At 45.2% G+C, this 19,230-nt stretch overlaps 1 protein-coding gene across 6 annotated transcripts in view; it reads right to left on the reverse strand.

Moving 5' to 3' along the window:
* KLHL29 (kelch like family member 29) overlaps positions 1-19,230 on the reverse strand; it is a 399,050-nt gene that overhangs the window by 40,322 nt on the left and 339,498 nt on the right. For all 6 annotated transcript variants that reach the window (XM_083830792.1, XM_083830793.1, XM_083830791.1 and 3 more), the window contains 3 exons: positions 15,756-16,015; positions 4,015-4,213; positions 1,154-1,336 (listed from right to left, as the gene is read on the reverse strand). In XM_083830792.1, coding sequence (XP_083686918.1) covers positions 1,154-1,336; positions 4,015-4,213; positions 15,756-16,015 — 642 coding nt within the window. The remainder of the gene's footprint in view (positions 1-1,153; positions 1,337-4,014; positions 4,214-15,755; positions 16,016-19,230) is intronic.

The following is a 19,230-nucleotide window of genomic DNA, read 5'->3' on the forward strand; positions in this document are numbered from 1 at the left end:
AAGTTTCCAGCCATGCAGGGCTTCCAGCTTTCCTATTTTATCCATCAAATACCATCAGCTCATTCATCCAGATTCAAGGAAAAGAGCTGAAAGAAGTTTTGAGTTTAGGATTCAGTGGCTTTTGCCAGCAGGTAAGGCACAGTCTAAAATATCTCTACATATTGTAAAGTGCCTCAGCTAAGAATAACTACAAGTCAACCTCTCACTAAAAGCTCCATAGAAGGCTTTCGCTCCAGCTCCAAAAAGAGCATGGGTAAAAAACGTCAAAAAAGTATTTCCAATCAATCCTTGGGGCCTCTATGCAGTATTAATGGAATTTAACACCACAGGCACCAATTTTCTGTGGAAAATGCAGCGAGGGGACTCCATACAGGAAAAGACAACAGCTGTAACCCCTTATTGGTACTGCCTGGTGCATCTGTGCTCCCAGCTCCATCCTCAGCTCACACACATCCGCACCTCCCTGCCCAGGCTCCTCTCTTCATCAAAAAACCTCCACTCTGCTGCCATCAGCTCAAGCCACCGTCTGGTGGGAATTCCTTTTCGCCCTGCAGCCAAGCAGAGGTACCACAAGACTGCGAATAACCGAAGTCTGTGATGCTACAGGCGCAGAGCAGACAGCTACTTTGGGAGTTAAAGCCTTTTAGGGAGCGTGGTCTCAGTTTCATTGAAACTAAGAAGATTATAGGGCTAGTGACTACTGTCAAAAGAGAGGTTTCAAAAACAAGTACACAAAGTGAATGCTCCTGTAAGCAAATACTGTAAGTGTAGGTCACATATTCAGTAGTTCAGCCTGTCTGTCTCAAATTCCATAACCCACCATTTAGACTCAACTACAGCCAATATTTTAAATTGTGTTACTATGGCACTGAAACCTCTTTGCATGCTTGATGGTTGTCAGACCTCTTTTCTTCACGTTGCAAACGCAAAATATTGCTGTTGACTGCTTTGAGGGAATGCTAACGTGGCAGAGAAATGGAGAATAATAAAAGCAGGGAAATCCCTCTTCCCTTGCCCAACCTCCCTCCCACTTGTCTGTTATTTATTTATTTATTTATTTATTTTCCCCAGAAGCAGCACATCCTTCTTTGTTTGCACTGCCTACACTGTACGGAGGAAACTTTTGTCCCAGCCCCGTGTATTTGCTGCTCACCTGAGAGATAAATGTTGTCTCCAGCGCTGACCACGCTGAAAAACTCTCGATCATAGAAGGGGAGGCTGGCCAAGGGGTACCATTTGTTGTTTTGAGGATTTAAGCACGTGACTGCTGTTAAAGCACGTTGATTCATGCCAATCATCTGACGACCCCCAACTAAGACTATCACCTCAGCTACACCTAGGATTCAACAAGCAAAACAGTATTTTAAAAAAGCGACATCTCTCAAACAGGCAGGAGCCTATCAAAAAGTACTCGGCAATCAGTGTCGTTTTAACTTGTTGTATAGATATTGTATAAACTGTCTTAGGCTGTGCAGTTAAACCTGGAAGGGTGAGGAAAAAGGAAGTACATGTGAGGAGAACGGTGGGTGAGGAGCAACATGCAAGCATCCTGAGGATAACTGGGGACATAGCATGTCATCTGGACAAAATTCAAGGGGGAAAGAAACCAAAAAAATATTCCATGTAAAGATGTCTGTTGACTTCCCCAGTCTTTGGGTGAGACACGGATGTATCAAATCTTTGTTCCACTAAAGAAAATAGGAATTTTGTCGTGGCTTGTGACATCACTGGAGCTTGGCCTTTATCCACGTAAAGGATGTTTGGGCTTTAACCTGAAGGTGTTCTCACACAGCTAGCACCTGTAGATTTAGCTTATAGTGATATTTCTTCATCATGACTTTCTTTCTCCATACATTCTCTTAGACAGTTTTCCAGGGTCTTTTTTTTGTTGTTTGCTTTTCATGGAGAAACCAGGTTTTCCACGTGCAGATAATGTGTGCTTGATCGGGGTCTTAGTGGTGTAGGTGCTAAGAAATATGAAGGAGAGAGCTCCTGCCCTACTGCAATTATTAACTGAGATTTACCTGTGCTTGCACTGCTCCCCCAGACCCACAGCACATAAGCTGTACAGCAAGCCAAGTTCTCTGCTGGTGCAAATGGATAACATTTTGCAGCCCAAACCTTTTGGACAAAAGTTTTGCAAAGCAAATCTCAGCCAAATCTGATCTGAAACTCTCTCTAGACTTGTCCTTGCAGTGGACTCGAGCGATGAGTCACAGTAATTTAACTCTGGGATGTTTTCTGGCTCTAACCCCCAAGAGCCAAGTGCTGGGGATAGTTTGGATTCAGTGCTTAGCAGAAGTGTTAATATCTTTTCTGGTGCAATTTGCTGCCAGGAGGGGTAGGCTCGGAAGCAGGACCATGAGGCCACGAGCTGGAAGAAATTGCCACTTCAGGAGCTGTGCTCATGGCCAGACCCATTGCTGTGATCTATTATGGTGCCCAGTTTAGAGACAAGTGCGCGCCGGCAGGGGGGTCAAAAGCCCAGAAATGAGCCTGCCAGCCAGAGAGATCAGGAGGTGCAGCACTGAGCAATGCTTCTTTACAAGAACGGATTATCATCACTCTTCATTAGCTTTTAAAAAATACATATTTGTGTCATTCAAACAAGGTTACTCTCTTACAAATTATTAAGTGAAAGTGCTGTACAGTTTTAAATAAATGTTTCTCAGTAACAAGAGATCATTATTTTTGCGACATACGAGAAAATCTAATCACCTGTGCGAGACATAACTTGATTATAATCAATGACCTCGAGAGAGCGTGCGACATGCTGCAGTGAGTCCACAAAGGGTGTTTAGAGATCCTTTGTGCCTCCATGAATGCCGTTGATATGCAAAATAACATGATTCTATATAATTAGACTCTGACCTAAAAAACTATAATCACCCTCTCTTACCCCGCGAGAATCACTTTTCCCTCATCAACAAGCTTCTGGAAATGGTTCACATTACACCTACAATTTTATATACATAAAATAAGCACTTTTCAAAAATCCCTTCAAACATCACACCATTAGTCGTCTTCAATGAAAGACTTTTTAGGGTAGATTGTTATTGAAAGTCCTCTACACTTCATCCTTCTGAAAGGTGCCTTGATGAGAGTCTCCAGAAGCAGCAAATGATGTAGTCTGATATGCCTTCTCGGTGCCACATTAGCATTAGTGGCAGCTTGTGACAGAAAGTTTTTGCCTGGCTTTGTAATTGTGCTTACAGAAGGCAGAAGTATCGGTAGCGCATTAAAACAATGCACCTATTTCATCTGACTCCTGGAAGTAGTTTTGATATGATATTTGTATCACTGTTCAACAAATATTTAGGATATTTCTAACACTACGTGATACGGGCTCTTCTGGCAAATTGGGCACTGTTTTTTGTTGTTTTTTTAACATGTATTTTTCCCAAAAGGAAAATATGTGCATTCCTCAGATGAGAAACTTTTTGAAGCACTACGGCTCTCCCTAGCTGCTGGGATTTTTTAAAGGGAATATATCCTGTGTGATCCATTTGTTTTGGAAGCAGCAAACAGCCTGAACTACCTGCAAGACTGAGGGTACGAAAATAATATATTTACACGGGGCTGTGAAAGTGAAGCTGTTTTATGAATATTAATCAGCTGCTACCTGCAAGAGGCCGGATGGCAAAGAAGCAAATGTTATCGTTCGCCTGTTTCTGCAGCTAGAGAAGTGCGGCACGGAGGGCAGGGGGGGAATGTCAGTGAGCCTCACCGTCTCTGCCAAAGCTAATAATTCATACACATTAGGCTTCTTTTAAATCTAGTTTCAGGAGTGTACACCTAAACCCCCATGTCTGACCCCCTGGGAGAGGCTTCTCAATGCTTGAGCAAAGCAGAAATGAAAAATGGAGCTTGAGGTTTTGCCAGGCTCAAACGGGAGAGGGAGTGAAGGGAAGGAGCCAAGGTCCGTGGTGCATCCCTGGGCAAGCCGTGGCTGTGCCCAGACGCAGGAATTGCTGGCCCAGTGAGCTGGTGTGGCCGAAGGAAGCTTTGCTTTACCTGCAGAGAGCCTGGGCCGGGTCCTCGGCGTCTGCATCTCTTGTCGGGCGTGCGGCAGCATGTGATAACGCTTGGCTTCGTTCACCAGATCCCGGCAGGCCTCCGAAGACTTTATCAACTCCTCGTTGTCAACTACGTTTAGCAGATAGCTGGGATGGATGAAGGGGAGGCGCACCACTGCCAGCAGCTCCGCGGCGTACTGCAAAGAGCGGAGAAAATCATAGCACACTGCGGCCTTCGTTCAGCCGCTCCGCATCTCCGCCTCCTCCATTGCAAACGGTCCCCTGTCACCCAGCCTGGAAACACGCTCCCCTTGAAGCTGCCCTCGCTGCACGAATTTGGCAGCATGTGGTCCTGATGGACTGTCACGGATGCTGCACACGTTTGCCAAGCTGTGCTCGGCGATCGGGTAGGAGGGAGGCGAGGCAGCCCTCGGTGATCCCCCACCAAGGCTGGTTTTGGTCCTAGAGGGATTGAAAATAATTCTTGAAAAGGTGGCAACTCCTGTTATACAGCACAGTATGGAGGGGTTTTGAAATGAAAGCTCGAACTCAGGCTGGATATAACACCTTATGCACTGGAGACATGTGGTAAGAGTTCGAGTTTTCTGAATTAACCTTGAAATGTGAGAGTGGAAAGCAGTGCAAAAAAAGAAAAGAAAAAAAAGTTTGGCATTCTGGATGTGAAACAAAAGCTGGTAAATAGAGTGGATTTTAGCCATCACTACAGCAGAGACTGAATAATACCATCCAATTTGCTAATTTTTTTTTTAATTAATAGGGTTTATTTGTTGGTGAAACAAATCATGTACTTCTAGATTTTTGGACAAGTCAGACTCCAGAGGGTGCTATACAAATACTGTCGGTAAGTTTCTTCTTCTAAATAAATACGTTAAACCTTCGAGGGCAAAGGACATCCGAGCAAATGAAGCTGTCTGTCACTGAACATGGCTTAAAGGAGAACAAAACCCCAAGAGAGAAAACTGCAGTCGAAAAACCAAGAGCCCATCCCCAGATTATTCTTTTTATATGTAATTGCTTATATCACAACACAAGGCAGAGTACAGTGAGAAGCAGCGTAACGGGAAAACGTGGTTCTTGAGAAGAAATACACACACAGAGGATGCAAGCTAAGTGTGCACAGCAAGAAAAGATAATCTGTGTTAATAGACAGTCACATAACAGCGGCATCCAAAGACCCTGCCTGGGTCTGAGGCCAGGATGCAAATCGATATTTCTGAGGTCTGTGAAAGCCGTCCTGAGCAACGCTGGGCACCAGCAGCATCTGCTGGCCTGCAGATGCCTCTGGTCTTCCAGAAGCTACTTGGCTCTTGCAATTTTTTAAGCAACGGGCCTGGCTCTGTCACATGTGAGAGCCAAAGTCACAGCAGGAGTGGGGACAGGGATGGGAAGGGTCACTGTGGGGTGGGAGAGCTGCTGCCAGGCTCCTTCCTGGTGCTGGCCAGGCAGGTGAGGACACAGTGATGTCTGGGACCGCTTCCAGGGCTTCCCTTTTCCCAACCCAAATTGAAAAAGCAGGCTTAATTTGGGAAGAAGACAGAGGATTTTTCCTTTCCAGGGGAAATTCTCACTGCTTTTCTGCCCGAGAGCCACGTCAGCCTGGTGCGAGTTCAGTTAACGCCAGCACGTAACCTCCTGTGGTGAGCCGAACCCTACCGTGCTGGCAGGGACACGGCAGCAGGGAGACCATCGGGGTCACGGGGCAATTTTGGGTAGGGCACAGAGGATTTAGGCCTAGCCGCCCTGCTGCTGCTCGGTGCTAGAGAAGTGATGCAAAAGGCAGGGAAAAACATCAGTGCTTTTCTTCTGAAACAAATCCCAGGTGAGTGGAGAGCACCAGCTCCTCGCTGTTACCTCCGGTGTGGCACGTGTGGCCGGGGCTGTGTAAGGCTCGAGGTCACTCCATCAGCCTCCAAGCCAGGAAAGAGGAGATTCCTCTCTTTTCCCACGCTTAAATCCATTTCTAAGGCGCTCAATAGGAGGTGAAACGGCTGCTCTCCTTCCCCAGAGTCACAAATGTCAGGCACTTGGCTGCAGATATTGTAATGTCATTAAGCGGTAACTTGCAGGAGAGGGAGCAGTGGACATATGGCAGTGGGTGGCAAAGCTCTGATTGCAGGAAGCGCTTTTTTTAAGAAGGTTGGGGGCGTTTAACCTTACAAGGGAGCCAAGACGAAACGTGGAATCGGGACACGGGAATAATGCGGATAGCGGGTGCATGGGGATGAGCCAGACAACCCCCCGCGGGGAGGTTAATCCCCATCACAGGCTGCTTAGGAAGCAGAAAGAGCTGCTACGGGGCGGTTTAAATAAAGTTGTAAAACACACACAACACGAAAACACAGAAGAGCAAGCAACTTCCCTTGGCGCTGTGGGACATCTGAGAGCTGCTCCCGAGGGAGCAGCCAAATCACGAAGAAAGACAAAACACAAACAGTCGTGCCACTAAATTAGGACACGTGGTCTGACGTGCACCAGAATGGCCCAAAGTTTGCTTTAAGATTTGGAAGAGAGCAGGGCTGGACCATTCCTTGGGGCTCTGCAGCACAAATGCCCCTTTTCCCCAGTTTCCTAGAATAAAAGGGGCATTACCTCTGCGTTAGCACGGAGAGCTCTTCCTCACACTCACCCACCTTTCTTTAATTAGATAAGTGAGAAAATGTGATACTGTTTCTCTCCTTTATTCCCCTTTTTCTGAGCTTGTGGCTTATTTTGAAGGAGAATAATAATTAGAACATGTTGCTTCCTTTCATCAGCTTGAAAGTCAATGTCACATATCAAAACCCATGTCGCTTTTCACTCTTACGGTTCCCCCTGCACAAACAGCAAGAAAAAGCTCTGTGTGTGCGTGTGTGCACACAACCACGTGCAGCCGCGATTCGGGCTCATTGCTGATGGCATTAAGGGTACGCGGTGTTTTTTACCAAGGGATTTGAAGAGTATGTACCATCACACTGTCTCTAGAAGAGAGGAGAGGCTTTTAGAAACCAATGGTTTCTCGCACCAGCTCTTTTAAGCACTATAGTCAAGGGTGAATTTCATTTAGCCTCACTGATTTAAGAACATTCAAGTGATTTAGGCAATCAGCAGCCTTTTTTCTTTTTGGATTCTCCTTCACGATAGCTTCCTAGCTCTGTTAGCTATGATTGTATTAAATATCCTGCTACTATTATCCTTTTCATTTAAGACTAGAATAAGCACTGTAAAGCATTTCAACCTTCTTACCATCTGTTATTTGCTCTCCATTCTCTCTTGTCTTTCCGGTGTTCCTTACACAGCTACGTTGACTCTAGCTACTGATGGTGCGATTTTTCATTAAAACAGCAAAATACCTGTGCAGGGCACTTTGCCAAAGTCTGGAGACCACAGCCTCCACTCCCTGGAGTCGCAGCTCGTGCCTGCAACGCTGAGGACATTTTCTTCTCACTACTGCGCTGCAGGTGCTGGCTGGACGAGCAGAAAGAGTTCTCGGATCTTTGCCGGGAGTCACTTTGAACTAGTCTACAACCTGCATTACACACCGGGGTTAAGCACAGAATATTAATGGCCCTTTCTGTCCCAAAACTGGGAGCCATCAGCTCATAGACACGAGAGACCATGCCTCAGGTGCTATGAAAATAGACACTGTTATGCAAAATATAATAAATAGACTGTCTGAAATGCTAGGGAGGTTTTTTGAGCAGCTTCAGGGCTGGCTTTTCAGCTGATGCAAACCTCAGCATAGCTTCTGTTGGACCAAGGGAGCTGCTCAGGTTTTGCACCAGCAGATCTAGCCTGTAAACTCGTTACTGAGTGGTGATGAAGCCAGTCTCCTCCGTGGTCCTGTGCACAGCTGGGGTGATCCTGTGTGGACGAGGGCTCCACTACCACATGAACAAAGGCTTTTTGGGAAGTCACTGGGGCCTTGGTAGAATGGTGACTTTGGAGAGATGCTCTGTGGCTTCTTCAAGGCACCTATGGCACTGATAACAACTTCAGTGGCTGAACAGAAAGCAGTGTCTTCAGCCAGGCTGCAAGCACAAATGTGTTTCATAAGAAATGGGAAAGAAAAATCTTAGAGGAGATCTTATCTTTCCCTAATTACCTAACCATTTGGGGTGAGATCCAGCTCTAGATTAAACTCCTAAGTAGGTACATACATGCACGCATTTACTTGTCAGCTAGACATGTGTAAACGCACATTATAATTAATAGGGATCTAGCCAACACACTTAACACAGTCCCCAGAGCAATCCAAGCTGACTGAATGCATCGTGCACCAGGGGAAGCAGAGAATATCGATGTCCCCTTCTGGCCTAAACCCGTGAGCTATCAGCACCTGGGAGAGGGATAGCACGCCTCGAACCACGCCTCGGACCATGCCACATTAAGATGCCTGCAAGGAGATGTCAACCCAAAGTGGAGGGTGATTAATTCACCTGTCTGGTGGGAATTTCTGTGTCCGTTTGCCCTGGGCGCTGTGCTTGGAAGGTCGCAGCCACACGACGAGGAAGCCTCGGTGTTATCACTGAGTCAGTGTTGACTGGGACGAATATAGGACCAACACATTTTGCTATAGCTTGGAGTTGACCTTTACAGGTGTTTAGGCTTTCTCTGATAATCTGTTCATTTTCATACGTACAGCTCCTCCCATCTTGGCAGGCAAGCCAGAGCTTGACCAAAATGGATTATAAAATGGTCAAATGCTGTCAAAATCACTTTCTTGCAAGTGGGCTTTATTCTGCTGTCTTGTAATTCTCAGTTACGAAACCCTTTTCAGTATCACATTAAAAATAATCTTTTTATTTTCCAATCTCTAATCCAGTAAAAGCCTCACAGGTATTCTCCGAAAGGGCTCTCCGTGTGCTCCTGCATAGACTTGGGCTACAAGAGTACACAGTTAGTTTTAAAAGGAAATATGTTTACTGCTACAGAGTCAAATTTCCTGCTCCTTAAGTGTGACACTGGAAAGCTCTCAAGATTTTTAACATTTTTGAAGTAATGCCCAGAGAGGTTAAAATAATGTTTCCCTTATGCCTTATAACTCATCTGTCTCTCCCGCTTACTGTTCTTCCTACAGAGGTCCCTTTGTGCTATCTGCCTAAAGAAACACGCTTCAGCCAGAAATACAAATAAAGAGCTTCAATTAGCCACGATGGAGTTTTGCTCCAATAAAGTGTTGTTTCTGCTCTTTATGCATAATCTCGGAGAGCTTTTAAAACACTGGAAAGAAGGAATATATTCAGTCCATCCGAGAGATGGTGAGGAGACTTATGTTGTCCCCCATACAACTGGATTCAGCCTCTGACAGCGGGGACCTCCTTGCGCTGAGAAAGCCATCGGGGACAAACCTGAAGCCGCACCGGCTCCCTGCTGGATGAAACCCCTCCAGGTGTGAAGATATTATCCGAAGGTGCTCTAATTATAAAACGAACAGCATGCCCACCCCGCAGCGGGGTGCCGAGCCTCCGTGCCCCAGCGAGCGCTGGAGCTGCGGCTGCTGAGCCAGAAGATGCTTGAGCGGCTCCAGCCCGACGCTGTGCCAGTTTGCCCTTCCCAGAAATATGCCCTTTTGGGCTGTGTTTTCATGGCCGTGCTGTGCTGATTGGTAATTAGGGTGCTTGCTTTGATGTATCTAAGCCCTGGGGACTACACAGGCGCGCTCTGTTTCCAGTAACCCCTTGCACATTCCTACCTCCAAGGTCACGTCCAAACCCAGCCTAAGCTCTCGGCTGTGCTCGGTATGTATTAATCACCCGTATTGACTTCTTGGAATTGCAGCGTTGCCTTCAGATTAAGCCAAAAAGGCTGGCAGCATGGCAGCTGAGAGCCTCCTAATATCATGAGATAAACATGTGGCAAAAAACCTGGTTTGCAGGCGCTGGGCTCACACAGGGACTCGGCAGGGGGACGCCACATGTATAAATCCGATGCCTAGCGAGAAGAAAAGAGCAGCCCCTCTGTCTTCCTGAAATCAGGTTTCAACGTGACATCTTTATGGCAGCACAGCTGACTAAACACTGTAATGTCATCAGTGCCGCATAACGGGAACTGCTGTCCTCTTCTCCAAACTGTCTGCAAAGCAGCACACAGCTAGGTATTTCTAGCAGTAATACAATGAGAGTTTTTTCTTTAAATGCACAGGCAGATAAATCATTAATTCACCGCAGTTGGAATTTACCTGATAATAAGGCTTAAAAACCCTCCATTTTTACCATCTCACTGACTGTCATCTGTCAAACAAACACCCTAAATTCCCCCGAAGGTTTCTACAGTGGTCACTGGCATTTGCTGTTCGAACACCTGTATGCACACAGATGCACCACAAAAGCATGCTGCAAACAATTAAATGGCTGACGCTTGTAAGATGCTTCACAAAATCAAATAAACTGCTGATACATACAGCCCTACAACACACAAATTCACGTGCGATAATTCCCTGAAATGCTTCTTGGCTACGGCACAAGATGATTTTGTTTCTGGAGGTTCTTGTGCAGCACTGGGGAACACAACTGGGCACTGGTGAGGAGCTTCTTGTGTAGGTGTGTCTTTGCAAGGCCACTGCTTCAGCAAGAATTGAAACATATTTTGCAAAAATACTGGAGAATAATTTGGAAAAGCCTCAGGAATTAAGAGACAGAGAAGTCTGGGACAGGGGAGCTCCCCAAAACAAGTTAAACTCTTTAGAAATAATTTAATAGGTTTTCATTCAAGGGTAGCCCTTTAAAAAATTAATGGTTTAGTACAGGAGGAATTTAATGAACTGCAAATTACACCCACCCCTTCTTCGTGGGTCTCCTCTGCTTTTTTATGCTGCTTCTTCCTCCAGTGTACTGCGAAGCACATGTTCCTACACTGATTCTGCTCCTGCTGCTCCCTTTTCTTCTCCCTCTCTAAGCCTGTACGGGCTCTGAGTGTGTCTGACTGCCACTAGGAAAAGCTTCATTTAAATCTGAGCTCTTTGAGCAGCCTGTCCCTGTGAAATCACAGTGGTTACCGCTCATCCCTTGCGTTTTTCACTTTCAGAGAAATTGGAGCTTCTTGCACTTTCATTATGGCATCTTTTTGAATTTGTCTGCTCTTCCCACAAATGGATTTCAAAGCATTAGGGTAGTCTAGGCTTTTCAAAGGAGCCTAATTGAACCATAATAGAGTGTTAGTGCCTAATTCACTTAGGCTCCCTTGGAAGCCATGCCATTCATACTTATTCCAGCACTGCTTTCCTGAAGCTTAATGTCCTTAAGTATATTGATTGATCAATTAATTTCCTATTATGATGAATTTCAGTGATTTGTACATGCTGGCATCAGGTATCAGCATTTGAACAGATCATTACCTCCCTTTCGCCATACAGCAGAATCAGGATTGTCCTTTTTCCCTGCCTGATTCTTCACAGTCTGGGACCACGTTGGTCTTCTGAATAACTTTGGAGACTTTAAAATTTGCATGGTAAATTATGCCACCATCTTAACACCTTAACTGCAGACCAGGGATCATCCATTCGCTCTCTCTCAGTTACCCACCTGCTTCTCCTCTGCAGTTTTTTGCCTCCTAGCTGTCATTCTTTTTAACTGTCAAAATAGAACTCATTGGCATTTTTAACATTTTTGACATAAATCCTCTTCTTCTCTCCATCGCCTTTCCTTACCCTCGCTGCCACATAGAGTGCTTTCAGGTGGGCTTTGTGTTTGCTCAGACTGATTTGCCTCGTCTCACATTCATCCCAGTGGTCCTCCTGTTGTCACACCTGCCTTGTACCCCTTCCAGGCAACTCCTCTCCTTTGGGCTTCAAACGCTTGCAGACGTTTATCCCTCTTTAGCTGTCATTAGGCCAAGTCATGCATATTCACATCTTTTAATCTTTTTTTCTCACATCAGTTCCTTCAGTCATTTAATCATTTGTGTTGCTCTTCTCTAAATTACCTCCAATTTGTCTACGCGTCTCTGGTTCTCAGGCACCATGAAGACACTGTTTAGACAAATCTGCCTCTGAGGACACAAGTTCACAGAAAGCTTTTTCATGCTTTTATGGCGGAGACATTTCATTTTGCTGCTGGACACTGCGATTTCAAAAAAGGGTTTGCAAGCGGGCACACGATTATATCCATGCAGAGAGCAATGAAAGATGACCGCCCCTCAGCCAAGCCTCTGCTTTGTCACTCAGGGCTGCAGCACCTGCCTCTCAGCTTTTTGAGCTGTTTGTCCTCTCCTCACGTCTTGTCCTTCCTCGGGGGGGGGGGTAAGGGAAGCTTCGTGCAAGTGGGCACCTTGTTTTGCCTGGCTTTCTGTTATTAATAAGCATGTTTTTTATGTTGGAGATAATAGATATAATAATTTTGGACTTGCAGGAGGTGGGAAAGTTTCCAGCGAGCTTTGGTCTGTCGGTGCTGCGGGCAGGCCGCAAATTGCTGCTCATCCAACACTTTCACATCTTCCCCACCCCACGCTTGACGCTGGGCAAAGCAGCAGCTCTGTGCACCTCCACGGGCTGTTAGTGGTGGTGGAAATACATCTCGTTACCTTCCAGATCCTCCCAGCAGCCCGTGCACGAGGCATCGCTTCCCTCCAGCTTACAGCGTGAGCAAGGGGGGCAGAAAGGTGAAACGACCTGCCCGAGGCCACACAGAGAGCAAGGGGATGCATTTAGGTTCAGGCTGCTTGATGCCTGGCAGGAGCCTTTGGTGGTGTTGGGATGGCTCAAACCGTGCTGGTTTTTGGACAGCAAAGCCTCCATTACACAATACATTTTTTTTGCATGAGTTTGCTGGAGTCGCAATAAGCTTATCAAGGGGATAACTGGTAGGATAAACCCTACAATCTTGTCCATCAGTCAGGAAGAGGAGTAAATAGAAGAACAGTAAATTCAGCTCTCCCTGACGTGTCAGCCGGCCGCAGGCTTTCCACTCGGTGACAAGCAATCAGGAGGAATTCCTGCAACCAGCGCTCTGCGTCTGCCGGTACAGGAAATTACCCAGGTATTCAAGACCTCACATCACAGGCTGCTGCTTTTGGTGAGACTCATTTGACGTGGCCGCGCTACCAGCAGCGCTGAAGGAGCTCCATAAACGTTACCGTAGGAGCTGGCCGTGCTGCTCCGACAGGCCGGGTACAGCTATTTACCAAACCTTAGCCTAACACATACGTCATTACCTGAACTGCCTCTCCGTCTTATGTAGATGGATCAGGAACCTTTGAAGCACTGCTAACCCTCTTTGTAACCAGTCCTGGGTGCTGTTTCTTTGTAATACCACAGAGCTCTTTTACAAGCACCGTAAGACTTCATATGAGCACAATTTGCAGCATTAGAAGTCGGCCAGAGTGTAGTTTTTCAACTTGCCTTGCAAAACAAACCCCGATTCCTTCCCTGCCACTGCACTCCAGCCTGATGGTGAAAGATTAACAAAAGCAAAAAGAATTTGATACCCGAAGAAGAGCTTTTAGAAAGGCACAGAAGCAGGAGGAGATGTAACTCAGTGCACCTCCATGAGACCTTTCACTGCTTGTGCCAGAAGCCTGCCTTTGGGAGACTCGCTGAGCTTGGGAGAAGCTGTGAAAGAGGCACTTAAATCACCTACATCAGAGCTATCAGGAAGAAAAACCCCATAATGTGAGGACAGAGCTTGGCCTGTCTTGTAAAGGCAGATGGGGAGATAGGAAGAAGGTGGAAATCCAGGCCCTAAGAGACTTAACAGCCAGCTCGGCCTGTGGGAGGGAGAAATAAAACCAGAGCAGGCACCTAAGGAGTACAGCAAAACAGGACCGATGTCTTACCCAGATGGGCTTGAGGAGGTTGCAAATCATGGCTAAAAGTCAAAATGTAGAATCACAGAATGGTTTGGGTTGGAAGGGACCTTAAAGCCCACCCAGTTCCAACCCCCTGCCCTGGGCAGGGACACCTCCCACCAGCCCAGGTTGCCCCCAGCCCCATCCAACCCGGTGGCCCTTGCTGCACACCAACCACAAATTTCCACTCATCATCTCTATCAGAAATAAGATTATTTAGATCTGTCTTTCTTCCCATCCGCCCTCAGAGCTATTTGTTTCTGGGTTCTGAAAATGCAGAAGTTGTTATTGTAAAGATGGTGTTTTTCATGGTAAGTATGAGTTCCTACTTTTAGAAAATAAGTACCTATTTAACTAAGAGCTTTATAATAGATCAAGCAGTGCACAGAGTTAAAAAAAAAACAACAGTGAGAGCTACAGTCTGAAGAAACTAGTTTAGTGGTAAGATTGGACATGAAAATAGTTATCTGCTTGGTATCTTTAATATTAATTTATTCAAGACCCTCATCTCTGGATAAATAAGAATTAAAAATTAAAAGCCCTTGTAAAGTAATGCATGAAACCAAAGCACCACAGAGAAATTCGGAGAAGCAAATAAAACTGCCATCATAAACTACAAAGGCACTGCAGAAAAAGGAGAGGAGGGAAGGCAACTTGGAATTGAAACAAAAAAAGCCGAAAACCAACCCAACCGCAAGGCGAAAGCAAGAGAGGAGGAGATGGCAGCGGTGGCAGCAGCGAGAGGCGGGAAAGAGAAACCACCACTTAAAAAAATAAATTCATAACATCACCGCAGCAGGGCACAGAAGGAAATATTTAAACCATCAATTTTGAAAGCACAACCCCAGACCGCCTGGTGAGTGACACCTTCTGTTTGCACCAGGCAAACAGACTCCTGCCGCAAGGACCTCGTGCTCCAGCCCCTGGGAATAATCCCCGAGTTTGCATTAGGTTCGGAGCTCAGAGCTGCTCGGAGCTGACTGCTGTCATCAAACTTTAAGCAATCTGGGAAATACTCTGTGTTTTTCAAGGCCAGTGAGAGCCAAAAAGAGGTCCATTTCGGTAAATCAATGATATTGTGTAAATGTTTTAGGCAATAACAATGTTGGGTAATATTAAATGTCATCCCTGGCACATGCACGAGGTGGATGGAGACCAGCCGTTCCCCGGCACAGGATCCCCTTGCTGAGCTATGTCACCTGCTACAGAGGGCAAGGAAGGTGTGGAGAAAACCCCTTGCCTGGACTGGCCAGCAGTTCTGGCCTCCAAAAAGAGAGATTTGGGGTTCAGGCCGGCACCCACATAGACCAACTTGCAAGTGCTTCAAGGAATCACCAGGGGAGTCCTCTGGTCCCCAGGGCGATCACCACCATCAAACAGTCCCTGCTTTTAGTACTCGTCTGGAGACAGTGCTGGGTAATGTAATACACTTAATTTCTTGAGGCAAGGGCAGACTGCATAGCAGAGATGGTTGAGGACACGCTAACTAATAAATATATAATACCCAAGGGGCTATCTAAGCAGCCAATAAAAATACAGAATCCTTTTTTATGTACTGAAGTTACACTCATTCAGTATGTGTCATCAAAAGAAATACTGATTTTTTGATAGATTTTTATTTCCCGCTGTTACTAAAATGCATCCTCTTCCTAAAGCAACATCTTACACAACTCTAATCCCTCCTGATTTATCTATGACCAAGCCTGCAGCCAAAAACTTGAAGCCCTAACTTTGTACCATGAGTGTCACGAATGAGATTTTGACTCTAAATGATCAGATATGAGGATCAGATTGTGAAATTACATACATTTTGTGCATAGCCTGCGTTCCTTTTCTCTTTTGTTATCTGAATTGCCCATCGTATCTCCCACTCATCCTCACATTCACAGAGATGGTTTCTATTTTAAAGAAGCATTTACGGGAATGGAGCAGAGTGAGGCTGCTGAGATTATTTTTTACCTGAGCTCTGATTGCAGCGTCCTTCTTAATCCACTTTATCACTGTTTCATACACCAGCTCCTCTGCTTTGGTGTTCAAGCTGTCGTTGGACATGTAGGAAATGAAGTCGTCTTTTGAGATATTAAGGATCTCTTCTTGGTTTGCCACCTCTGGGAAAATCTGCAGGGCGTATGCTTTGGCCATGTTGTATAGTTCAGTGCACTGCATGGCTTCAGCCATGGCTAATATTCCTAAACAGTTGCTAGCAGTCAGCTGTTTCTCTAAAAGGAGCAAATAAAAGGCAAGTGAGAATTATTAAATGTAAGATTCACATTTTTTACTGAGATCATGAAAAAAATAAATGCCACGGACAAACCTCCAAAACTAATTAATTTCAGGGACTTAATTAGAAGCAGCACCCTGGATACTTTAGGACTGGGGCTTAACACGCAAAATCAAAGTCTGTCTAACAACTGAGCTGGGGGTGGGGAGAGAAATATGCTTTCTGAGTTTGCTTTTCATGTAAACCTTCATAACACACAGGGGAAACCTACTGACATAATACTGTCTTGGGCTTCCCAAGGGACGGGAATCCAGCCAAGAGACTCCTGCTATTTCTACCGCCTACAAGGTTGCTTTAAGAAACAGCAAAGATGTAAACGCCAGTGCAGACACTTAAGAATAAATGCAAACAGCACTGAGGACATTTGCGAGGATGCTGCAGTCGCTTTATGATAATTTTTGCCCTGTTCAGCTACTAAGCTACTTCAAATAAAAAAAAATCCCCCCCCTCCTTTTTTTTTTCAAAGGAACTTTGTTGCTGCTGAATGTGATGACATCCCTTATGCAAAACACAGATTATACTAACGCCTTCTGTTAAATGTTGTGTAGTGGGTTTCAAAGAAAATCAGGCACAGAGGAGACAGCATTATCTCCTACCCAGCAAACAGAAGTAACAGCACAGTGTGTAGCTTTGCGTTAAAGTGTGCTATACCATACGTTTGACTGTACTTTTTTCCTTTTCAGCTTCTCCGAGGAAAAAAAAAACACACCAGTTTCAGAAATTCATAAGAGGAACTCCGTTTTTTTTCAGCTTTTGTTAACCAAGCTGCTACCAATAGGCAGAATATATTCTTTAAGATATAGGACCAAGAAGAAAAAAAAAAGAAGGGGAAACAGACTTCAATAGATCACAAAAGCATCAGTACCAGTGGCAGGCTTCTGTGCTGTCAGAAGAAAATTATATCACATTTGGGCAGTGTCACATCCTAGTGCACTATTTCAGAGCACTGGACAGGAATGTTAGATAGCCCCAAACCTCTTCAAGCAAAACTCCTATCAGATTGACTCTGCTGAAAATGCTTAGTGATTTGTCCCTATACTCAGCTTCTGCCTTCATCAGATTTAAAACCTGCACACTCTCTATACATGGCTTTTATTAAAATGGAATTATGACCTAATTTTTTTTTTTTCAACCTGGCATGACTTTAGGACATCCCTTTGTGTGTATGTGTATGTGTATTTTTTCTTTCTTTTTTTTTTTTTTTAAATCTAATTCTTTTTATTTTCTTCTACATATTCACCCATCTTGAAACTAGGCTATCTCACTTTGCATCAGTTGATTGTACTGACTCCAAGGAGCCCATTTCCTCAAGCAGGCTGGAGCAGCGGCACTGTTTTCTGTCAGTAGATTTTTGTCACTCAAAGGCTGCCTAGAGACAGGCTGCAAGCTGATAGCTGAAGCAAAAAGCTCCCAAAATTTCTGCTTTTCCAAAAAAGAAACAAAAAATCTCTTTCAGGGTCTTTGGTTCTGTCTGTTGGCACGGTTTCATGTACACATATGGCTGTGGGTAAAATAATCACCTAGCAGAGCTCAAAACCCCTGTCATTGCTTGGCAAACTCCCACGTCAAAGACAAATCTGACACTGCCCCACCTTATCCCCGTGAGGGTTATAATAAAGGAAATAATCAAGTTTGACTCATCATGCAGCCATTTTCTATCACACAATGGAAAATACCTACAAGACCTTTCCTTCGAGGGACTGGCTCTGCCTCAAACGGGACAGATTTTCATACCTTCCCCAGCTGAGCCTGTGGCATAGGGCAGAAAAAGCACTGGTCATGGTTGATTTATTCTGGTTTTCTTCCGGTCTGGGCATGTTTTCCTAACTCTAACATTGTCGTGTTACTGACATGACAGTTGTAGGCAGTGCCATGTTGTTCGGGCAGTTCCACGGAGGGAAACACACCCTCCAATTTCAATCTACGGCCAAGGCTGATCTCTCTTGACTCCAGCTGGTCCAACCAAGTAATCACAATGGTATCCCTTTAGACTCAGAAATAAACAATTCCAAAAGGCAATTCGTATGATAATATTTTGGATCTCCACTTCAGGACTAGCAGAATCATGCCCTGTTACTCTTCACTGACCACACAGGGAGTCTAAACGACTGCTTAGGTACGAACTTCCACGATATGGTATAGCCCATCCCAAGCGACTGCTTGCAGTCCAGGGGCACATCCATCCAATGCAAACATGACAAAGACAGCTAAGGACCAGTTCTGGTCCATCTGCCCCTGAGCCATTCTCCTTTGGATCCTGATGTGGTTACAACAATCACTGGTTTTGTCACAGTGACACTTGACTTGGAACAATACATTTTTGTGGAGTTTCACCTTGAATTCATTCAGAACATGACTTCTGACTCAACGTCCAAGGACAGTTTGTAACAGACATGGCTATATGGACTTGAAGGATATCAGATGTAATCTAGTAGGTTTTCACTGGTTGGAGATGGTGTTGGGTATCCTATTTGTTTCTATCTATGTCGTAATATTGCAGATCAGCAGCCATTACTTTCCACCATGTGATTTTGGAATCCTGTACAGAGTCAGCATGAGAAAATCAGACAGGCAGAATGCTAAGGCTGCACTTCTTGGGGATGAAGGGAAGAGCTGAGATACAGTCAGAAGTAGATGGTATGTCAGACTGCAGTAACAATAGAATGGAGGTACAGTGGTTGACACAAGACCTCTCCTTGCTTAGAGATGGTTTCCAGATGATGACTCTGATGTCTTTAAAGTTAGCATAAAACCTGTATTTCCCCATCACACTCTCTGTACATTCTGATGCGGATCTTATTCCTCAGTTATTCCTACTACTGTCAAAAGCATGTGAACTCAAGTGATAGCTGGAAGACTTCTGGATGCATTCACTGTCCTAAAGATTTCAATTACCCAGTGAGAAGGTTCCTCATTTCTCCTATCTGATATCTCCAGAAATGGTTGAGTCTTCAGTTTCTCCAGCATTGGGCAATGTGGTTCTCCAGCTGGCTCAAAATTCCCTACCATGAATGAACGAAAATCACCTATAATGCCTTCTTGAATTCATACGAGCCATAAAGACCGATTTTTCCATTGGGTGCTGATGCCCTTTCATGTAGGTCCCATTGGGTTTTGACACCCTTTCATGTAGGTCTCACCACTGGTCTTTTG

Source organism: Anser anser (genome assembly GCF_964211835.1).
Source record: "Anser anser genome assembly, chromosome: 3".
In the NCBI taxonomy this organism is placed as follows: domain Eukaryota; kingdom Metazoa; phylum Chordata; class Aves; order Anseriformes; family Anatidae; genus Anser; species Anser anser.